At 37.3% G+C, this 9716-nt stretch overlaps 1 protein-coding gene across 1 annotated transcript; it reads left to right on the top strand.

Moving 5' to 3' along the window:
* The first annotated feature begins 3239 nt into the window (after positions 1–3239).
* On the top strand, positions 3240–4064 carry LOC118733583. Its single transcript, XM_036463027.1, has 2 exons — positions 3240–3303; positions 3355–4064. Exon 2 carries the CDS (start codon positions 3362–3364, stop codon positions 4061–4063), a length of 702 nt encoding a protein of 233 aa, XP_036318920.1. The 5' UTR covers positions 3240–3303; positions 3355–3361; the 3' UTR covers position 4064.
* Positions 4065–9716: the final 5652 nt, after the last annotated feature.

Consider the following 9716-nt stretch of genomic DNA (forward strand, 5'->3'; position numbering starts at 1 on the left):
GCCACAAATGAAAAAGAAATGCTGGCAATTGTTTGGGCCCTGGACAATTTAAGATCGTATTTGTATGGTGCAAAGATGATTAAGATTTATACTGACCACCAACCTCTCACTTTTGCATTGGGAAGCAGAAATTACAATGCAAAGCTGAAGAGATGGAAGGCCAGAATCGAAGAGTACAACCACGAATTGATTTACACTCCAGGTAAATCAAATGTCGTGGCCGATGCTCTGTCAAGACTGCCGTGCCAAGCAAACAATTTAACCAGTGCAGAGTCAACGGGTAAGGTAGATGATGCTGAAAGTGGAAGTCCGACAAGGGTAGATGCACAATTGAACAGCGCTTCAGCTTCAGAGATTGAAAGCGATATGGCAACTGTCCATAGCGCGGAGCAGGACGCATCGGACCTTATTCCACACGTCGAATGTCCCCTGAATGTATTTCGTAATCAAATAGTGCTCAGGGAAGGTAAGGCTTTGACATGTGTAGAAAACCCACATCCTGGTTTTACTCGACACTACATAACCCTGGATAGCATCGATAAACCGACAGTAATACAAGTACTAAAGGAGCGACTCAATCCGTCACTCATAAATGGCATTAAAATCCCAGAGAATCGTCTGCAACTCCTACAGGAGGTATATTTAGAACATTTTCTTTTATATAAAATTAGGATAACTCAACGGGTAGTTGAGGACGTGGCCAACGAAGACAGAATTTGCAAAATAGTGGAAGATGAACATAAGAGGGCACACAGAAACCCCAGGGAAAATAAAGAGCAAATCCTGGAAAAGTACTATTTCCCTAAAATGGCAAGTCGGATAAGGAAATTCGCATCTATCTGCGAAACTTGCCTCACAAACAAGTACGATAGACATCCCGCGGTACCCCCTATAAAGGAAACGCCTATTCCTAAATACCCATGCGAAATATTGCACGTTGACATTTTCGAAATCCAAAACGAAAAAATTTCTATCCTGTGTTGACAAATTTTCGAAGTTTGCAAAACTTTTCCACATAAGGAACCGCTCATCCCTCACTCTTCGTGCAAAATTTGCCAAGCTTATCCACTACTTCACAACCCCCCGGGTAATAGTAACAGACAATGAGAGAGGATTTATGAGCCCTCTAGTAAGCAATTATATAAGAGGTTTAGGGATTGAATTGTACCAAACTCCAGTGCAAAGAAGTGAAGTGAATGGGCAGATCGAAAGATTTCATTCAACTTTGATCGAAATCTATCGATGTCTGCGAAAGGAAATAAGCAATACGAGTCCCAAAGAACTAGCCTACATTGCAGTCGACCGCTATAATACAACGATTCACTCTGTGACCAAAAGGAAGCCTAGTAATGTATTCTTTAATAGAACCGAAAGAATAAACTACCAAGGACTGACAGATTTTAGAAGTAAGGTCCACAGGGAAATTAAAGATCGAATTAGAAAGAATCAAGAATCGCGAAACCTTCGACTAAATAGGAGAAGGAAAGGCATAAAAAAGTTTATGGTAGGAGACGATGTCTATGTAAGGGACAAACAGATTAAGAGTAAACAAAAACCACTCTATAAAAAGGAAAGGGTTCGCAAGGACAACCGAGTAACCCTAGAGACGGACACTGGTAGGAAAATTCACAAGGTACATATAAAAACTAGGGCTCAATAATAATAAAAAAAAAAATAAAAAATAAAAAAAAAAAAATAAAAATAATAATTTGAAATAAAAAATTTAAACACGATCAGGTGCACACCGAGGGAAAAGTTAAAAACGCCACAAGTAAACAGAAACATTTGTAAAAGAGGCATCTACAGCCCACTAATAAACAGCAGAAAATGCTATATAAAAGAGGCATCTGTAGCCCACCAAAAAACAGCAATAAATGCTAGTTAGGCGTCTACAGCCCACAAACAAAAAAAAACAAACAAAAAAAAACAAAAATAAAAAAAACAAAAATAAAAAAATACTATGTGAAAAAGGCTTCTATAGTACACTACAAAATAGCAAAATGCTAAATAAAAGAGGCATATACTATAGCAAAAAAGGCAACTCTTCTACCGCAAGACTTGATAAGTCCACAGAAATCAAAGCGGACCACAAGTTTTTGTTTTATTTGCAAAAAATTTAGCAAACTTTGATTTCAGTTAAAGATTATTGCAGAACTTTTGGATTCTGTGGTCTTGTCAATAATAAATTCATAATCTTATAATCGCGGGGACGGGAAATAAAGTAATTAAGTAATTGGATAGTATAATAGTATAATGGAAAAACATAAAAAATTTAAACAAAAAAAACAACAGAATACTAATACTTAACGGATAAGCGAAACACTAACAATTAATTAAGTAAAGAATGTTTAAACAAAAGCACTAACAGGTACCGGATAAGAAAAACACATACTAACGGCTATTTAAGAGGAAATTATTTGGAAAGAACCTAGACTAATCTCAGGCAAAGCACAGTTTTTTTTCTCACCGTCCCCGAAGTATGGTAACAAGAAATGTAAAATTCATAAAACTTGCGGTGTGGATAACTAAAAAGGCCACAACAATTCAAAATTTTTTTTTTCTCTTTCTCATAAAATTATCGAAAGACAGTTTACTCTTCATATCCGGCGTTTGCGGCCTCAACATATACAGCTACGACTCCCCTCTGGTGACTATTGATCATGGGCATGGCTGGATCTTGAATGGACACTTTAGTCTCGTCCACGTGATTGACCTTAACTACTTTAACATAGCGTTGGAAAAACTAAGAGAGACAACACGGTATGAGATCGAAAACGAAGCAGTGAGGACAGTTTTACAATTCCACCTGAACCAGACTGAGCTACGTCTTGAAGAACTTCAGATGACCAAATTGAGAAAGACACGTTCTATTGACTGGATCGGTTCGGCATGGAAATGGATTGCTGGCTCTCCGGATGCTGCGGATTGGGACTATATCCTTCGAAGCTTAAACGAGGTGGTGACCAACAACAACCACCAATATCGCGTCAATGACAAGCTCTTTAACGGAACCCGTGAAGCAATTGAGAAGGCAAATCAAATGATGGTTCACATTAATGCAATCAGCAAGAGTGTTAAAGAAGAAAACCTTGAACTTCTGGACCTAAGTAAGGTTCTCATCCTTAAAGAACAAGTATCGGAGGTGGTGCAAGCGTGCCAAATGGCAAAAACGGGCATCGTGAACACGAACCTGCTTGATCGAGAGGAAATCCATAGACTTATACTCGAAGAAAAGTCCTTACCATACCAAAACTCAATCGAGGCTATAGAACACGGATCGGCATCCGTATACTCGAACGGAACACTTCTTCTGTATGTTCTTTCCATGCCAAAGGTGAAGCCGGACAGCTATCGACTCTTAATGACACGAGCTGCTATTATAAATGGACAACACGTGGTACTCGACTATGAGAAAATGTTGATAAATCAGGACGAAACGTTCGGTATTAAAAATGATTGCTCGTCCATTGGCAATTACTCAATTTGCGCACCCAAATCGTTGGCTAGACTACCCGAAGACGGATGCATAGCGAGATTGTTAAAAGGCGGAAATGCGAAATGTCACTTCGAACCATCCAGCAGCATAATCATAGAAATGATGGACGAGACATCACTATTCCTAACGAACTTTTGGGGTAAAATCCAGGGAAAAAACTACGAAAACGTCCTGAATGGAACATATGTCGTTTTGCTCAACAACGAAACCATCGTAGTGGGAAACCAAACGTTTACCAGCAGGTCGACAAGGATGGTACAGGCTTTGCCACCTGCATTAACAAACGTGACGAGTAATGGCCTGAAGCTGAATTTGGACTACATCCACGAGCTTAGCGTAACAAACATCCGACACCTACGAAAATTGGGCGAAACTTTTCACTTTTCGCTGATTATCGACACCGTTGCTTTGACGATCCTTGCATCAATATGCTACGTAATTTGGAGGAAGATTACTACAACTATCTACTTTCCCAGGCTCAATCGCTCAATCAAACAAGATCAGCCAAACGCCCTCTTCAAAGATCTACGTCAGGAACTACCTCATCAGCGGGACGCAGATGTTTAAAGGGGGGTAGTTAATACGGGGGCTAACACACATACCTGTGTGAATGTGCTGACGCCGTACTTCCCCAAACACGCGCATAACCAGTGCGGGTAATTGAACTCTCATGCAAAAATAATCGAACATACGTTAGCATAATTGAATCTATGGGAAGCGCAGCGTCAGCAGTTAATTCAGCCGGTTAGACAGTAAGTCATAGTATTAAGAAATATGTTGCATTCATTCCGTTTGAGACAGCAGAAGCAGATGGTAAATATACTTGTACAAAACTAATTATTGTCTTTTATTTTAGGAAGGACAACTCGGGGCCACCGTGCGGCCCCCAACTTTAACTTTTTCGGGCTCACGGATGTGAGCTCGATGACTTGTATTTTGATATACGTATATTTAAGTATGTTTGTGCTCATGTATGTAATTACTGGCAAAAAATTTATTTTTACACAAATTTATTTTCATGCTATGCATACGTATGTATGTGTGTATTAACCGTAGGCGTTATTGTAATTAGCTTATTTTGGTTCATCTGTGTATGTAAATAGTATGATTATATAAATATAACAAAAATTTATGCGATTTTAATTGAATAGGAATTGTTATCTCTGCGTGGTAAACTGAATAATACTCGCTTATGTAGGAAAAAGTGCAGTGGTGATAGAATTATCTCTGTAGAGATATCGTCGCCCACATGCCAGAAACGTGAATATGTAAAAATAAAAAAATTGGGAAATCATGTTTGAAAGTTTTTTTTTACGAGACTTAACTCTACACTTATGCAATTGAAATTGTAAAATATGTGCTTTCCGTTCACGCATGACATTCTGGGTTTTGGTATAATATAGGGTTTTGGTAATATATATGTCATGCCATAAACCTGCAGTATTAAGTCGACAAATATTAAGCATTTTAATACGATTTTTTTTTTCCCAATTATATTGAAATTTTAATATAAAAAATTTATTTAAACTGTGTATAGATTTAATGGGGCGTAATTATAGTGAATTTTTACTCGCCCACTCTTGACATTGCCGGTGAAAGTTAACTACGAGAGTAGAACCAAATATTTGTATCTAACCAGAACTACTTACTGACTCAATGCCTCTAAACATGAGTACTTCTATGTTTCAAACAAATTGGTTCATTAACATCAGCTATGAAAAAACATCTACTAAATATTCAAACACAATAGAAATTCTGAGGCGGCCAGCTTTCGGAATAGCTTCAACGCCCTCAAACTTTAAAGAAAAACGCAAATTTAAGAAATTCTGAAAAGATTCCACCTCGCCCTCCTCAAAAAATCTCCCGCAATAAGACTCTAAAACGATGTTAACATGTAACGCATGAGTTCTTACTGGAAAGTGGCCGGTCAGAAAAGTTGCAGAAGCGCCCCAGTACGGCGCAGCTCAACCAATTACCTCAGAAAATTTAGTTTATTTCTACTTTTGCAACAACTAACCTCAAATTGATATATAATCACCTAGTAACCTCTCTGACATAAACCAAATGCTTACACTTTTGATACATATCTTTGCAAATAGTTCAATATTAGTTGTAAAATCATCTAACTGTGGGCAATTAACTATTTCAGCGTGAAAAGTCATCTGTCAGTCAACAGTTCGTTCCGAGGAAGAAAGTCAGATCTTCAACTAGTTGTGGTGGATAAAAAACTAGTTGAACATCGATATTTAAACTAGTTTCTTTCCGTACTACTGGGTCCTTTGACCGCCTACGGTCGACTATTGGCCAGATAGAGTTTGCAACTTTGATTGAAACAAAAATCTCATATCCCATTCCGGTCAGAAGAGATAACCGTAAGTGTACCATACCTAGTCAATTCATCAGACATGCAGTTTCCTGGGCCCTGGAAGATTGATTTAGAAATAATCCGAGCAGATTTAGAAAGATGTTAGTGTTAGTCGACTTCTTCTTTGATAGCAACTACCTACTGGCCGCGATGTGTTGAGGGACGAACACCTGAGCTCTTTGACCGCTAAAAATCTGCTTAGGTTTATTCGAAAGTCGAGTAGATTTAAAACATTTTAGAAGGGAAATTAAAAGGGAACAATAGACAAGATTGCGCACAATTCACGTGCCTCTGTGGGGAAATCCCAGTGCTTCTTAGCGTAACGGCAGAGCGGGAAAAAGCAGAAATGTCTACGATTATGACGCTAAGCATAGAGTTAACCGCAAGAGTGGGAGAGATATTGGCCGCGCCGCTGATTCCAACAGAGAAGGTATTTTGCACGTGTTCTAAACAAAAGTAGAGTTTTCTACAGAATTGCACCAGACGATGACTTAACTATAGTTCCGTACAGCTAGTAGTATCTTACGAATACAGCAGTATAGAGCTGGTGATGTTTTATTTTTACTCGCATCTCAATATTCTACTTACAAGAAAGTTTTCTATTTAGGCTGACGCTCAAATACTTTACTTTGTCAGAGGGCACTAATTGAATGCTACCGATCGGGATATAGAGAGAGACTAGACATCAAGCACTTTATATATTCAGCTTAACTAGATGAGCTCCAAGATCCTTCCAAGATTAGTAGCAAGTCCGCAGCTATTAGACCAATGTGCGGCTAAATTTATGTACCGCTGCATAAGATATTACAACATTTCAAGAAACTTTCCTCCGACGGTGACTATTACGTTGTTCGACTAAGCGATAACGCGGCATTCTGTTCTTCTCAGCCGCTCTAGAATGTGGTTGGCGATGACGGTCCAGGGAAAGATAATAGAATGTGCAACTTCGGGGTAGCTTTGCTCATCATATGCTGTATCGAGGCACTGTCTCTCTCCGCTAGGAAAGTTCTGTCGCGGAGCAAGCGGCAAGTAAACCAAACTAAGCCTACTTCTCGACTCCGATCATGTGAGAACTTTTACGATTACTATCGCCCCAGAGAAAACATTATTGAATTACCCCCTTCTTATTGAGAAGGGCACCGACTAGAAGTCTTTCTTCTAAAAGACTCTCCTACAACTTTAAGAACTGTATACAGCAGATTCCGCTATAGCGCTTACGCTTAGGTACGCTTTAGGTATGCAAGCTGATAGAAGCTCTATCGCTCCCAAGGGACTCATTTTTGTTATATGTGACCTGGTCTACGGAAAGGGGGCTTAGGTGTCAAAAAATCAATTTTCACTTTTTGGTTGATTCGGATGGAAGATGAGATGCTTTTTCACGTGGTGAAAAGCAGAAAATCCTAACTTGCTTAGAAGTGTACTAAAAATGCTTAGAAGTGTACTAAAAATGTAGAGAAAGAAGACACTAGCAACTTACACGATGAACTATAATAATATTCCGACCAACAACAACACTTACTGGACCAACAACAACACTTACTGGACCAACAACAACACTTACTGGACGTCCGGCGCGGAGAACAATTAACGAGATAATGAGAAACTGACGAAACGAGTTGCTTACTTTTAACAGCTTTTTCACAGAAAACTAGTTTTCGCACGTAAGCTCCCTTTTCGTAGACCAGGTCACATATACAGTTAATACCCACTGCTGACAAGGTAAGAACAACATGCGCTTTGTAGAAGCTTGTTTTCAATGCACTTCCTACTAAGGGGCATATGTCTACGATGAGCTTTCAACTTCTTTGTAGCCTTCGTTCTGTGTTAGCGAGAAGGCGGCATTACTAACTTATTAAGGTGCCGTGCTACCATAATGGCCGAGAAAAGTTTAATGGCATGAAAAGCTTAGCCCGAAAATGAATCGGTCATACGGAGGCTCTTTAGCTTCCTCTAGTTAGTCAGTTTAAATTTAAAGGGATTTGAAGTATGTAGATTAGACTACATGGTATAAACCAATTCTGAATTATTTTGAAGCTTCACTCAGCTAGTAGTTAACGCGTATTCGAGCGGTGCACTACGCGAGTAATGAATACCAAATTTTGGCGTTAGAATAGCACTAAAGCGATAAAGCTTTTGATTGCGTTGAGGGAGTCACCGCTATGTAGACTGCTATGTGCAAATTCATGAATAGATGAGCAACTATGTGTGTGTATGTGTTAAGGTGGTCCAATAATACAAAGGAAAATCAACTTTTATGGAATTTTATCGCTGCCACCCACCAGAATGAGAGAAAATGGAAAAGAAAGATGCCCGTATCTTATATTTTCAATCGGTTCGAAGTTTTCTATGTACATATTTTATATTGGGAAAATACATCTTTTCGTAGAATTGCTTTTATATCTTCAAAAATAATTTGTTTCTATCGAATAAAAATATTTCCCTTCCGAAATCTTCCAAAAAAAAGTGTTATGATGCACATTTAACTTAAAAATTTTAGTAATTATTTTTCAAAACGTGCGTGATGTGTTTACGAACCCATAAAATAACAAATTTTTGTATATAAGAGATGATATCATGGGTTATAAGAAAGTAGTTAGTAAAATTTGAAAATAAACTATTTCTTAAGGGAATTTTTTATACGATAAAAAAATACTTGCTTTTAATACATTTTCCCATATGAAATATTTGGGAAACCTCGAAGCCCCGGCGGCACGGTTAAATATGAACAAAATAAAGAATACGGGTCTCCTTATTTTTACATCGCTTTTTTGTATTCTTCGGTTCTGGTGGTTGGATTAAAAAAAATCATACTTTTTACCAGCCTAATGTGCATATACATATGTACATATGTACATTAGATTACATCACTAAAAAAGTTGCAGGTTTTCCGCCGGGACTACAAAATTTATTATATTTTAAGACGTCCACCAAAATATTTCGGAAAAATATTAAGATTTAAGCGAGCTGGACCAATTTGAAAATACTTCCAAAAATTGAGTATTTTATGAATAAAAATAGTTTCTTAAATAACTTTTTGAAAAAAGTCCTCTCAGATGACAAAACAGATTAGGCTTAAAAAATCTGCATAAAAATATTTAAAACTATTTTCAACGGAATGAGGTTTTTGATGTTGATTTTTTTTACTTTTTTCAAAGATTGATTTAGGAGAAACTTAAATAACTGGGCCAAAACTATTCTGATTTAGACTTATGTTGTCTCAGTAGAAAGGTATTTTCCCACTAGTTTTATTTATGTGCAAAAAAAGTCATTCGTGTCCAATTTACCAACACATCTTAATTCAACTTTGAATAATGTTCGTTCATCCTACATTTCGCTTTCATCCTTTGAATGAGTTTATTAGTAAATAAATAAAAAGGGTGAGAAAATACCTTTCCAATGATGCCTCACAAGTTTAAATCGGAAGAGTTATGGTTCAGTTATTCAAGTTTTTCTTATACCAATCTTTGAAAAAAGTTAAAAAAAACAGCATCAAAAATCTCTTTATTGCGATTCCGTTATTTTTTTTTAAATATTTTTATGTAAATTTTTTAAGCTTAAACCGTTTTGTCATTTGAGGGAATTTTTTCAAAAAACATGTTTATGAAACTATTTTTATTCATAAAAAACTGCATTTTTGGAGGTATTTTCAAATCTGCACAGCTCGCTTAAATCGTACTATTTTTCCGAAATATTTTGGTGGACGTCTTAAAATATAATAGATTTTATAATTCCAATGGAAAAACAGAACCGATTTTTTTTTTTTTTGTATGGGCAGTGATGCAGTCTAATGTACATAAATAGCAGGCATTCTAATATTTGCGGAGCAGCGAAAGCGCTATGTTAAACCGCAAACAA

Source organism: Rhagoletis pomonella, unplaced genomic scaffold (assembly GCF_013731165.1).
Source record: "Rhagoletis pomonella isolate Grant_MI unplaced genomic scaffold, Rhpom_1.0 Rhpom_scaffold_00002, whole genome shotgun sequence".
Taxonomy (NCBI): Eukaryota; Metazoa; Arthropoda; class Insecta; order Diptera; family Tephritidae; genus Rhagoletis; species Rhagoletis pomonella.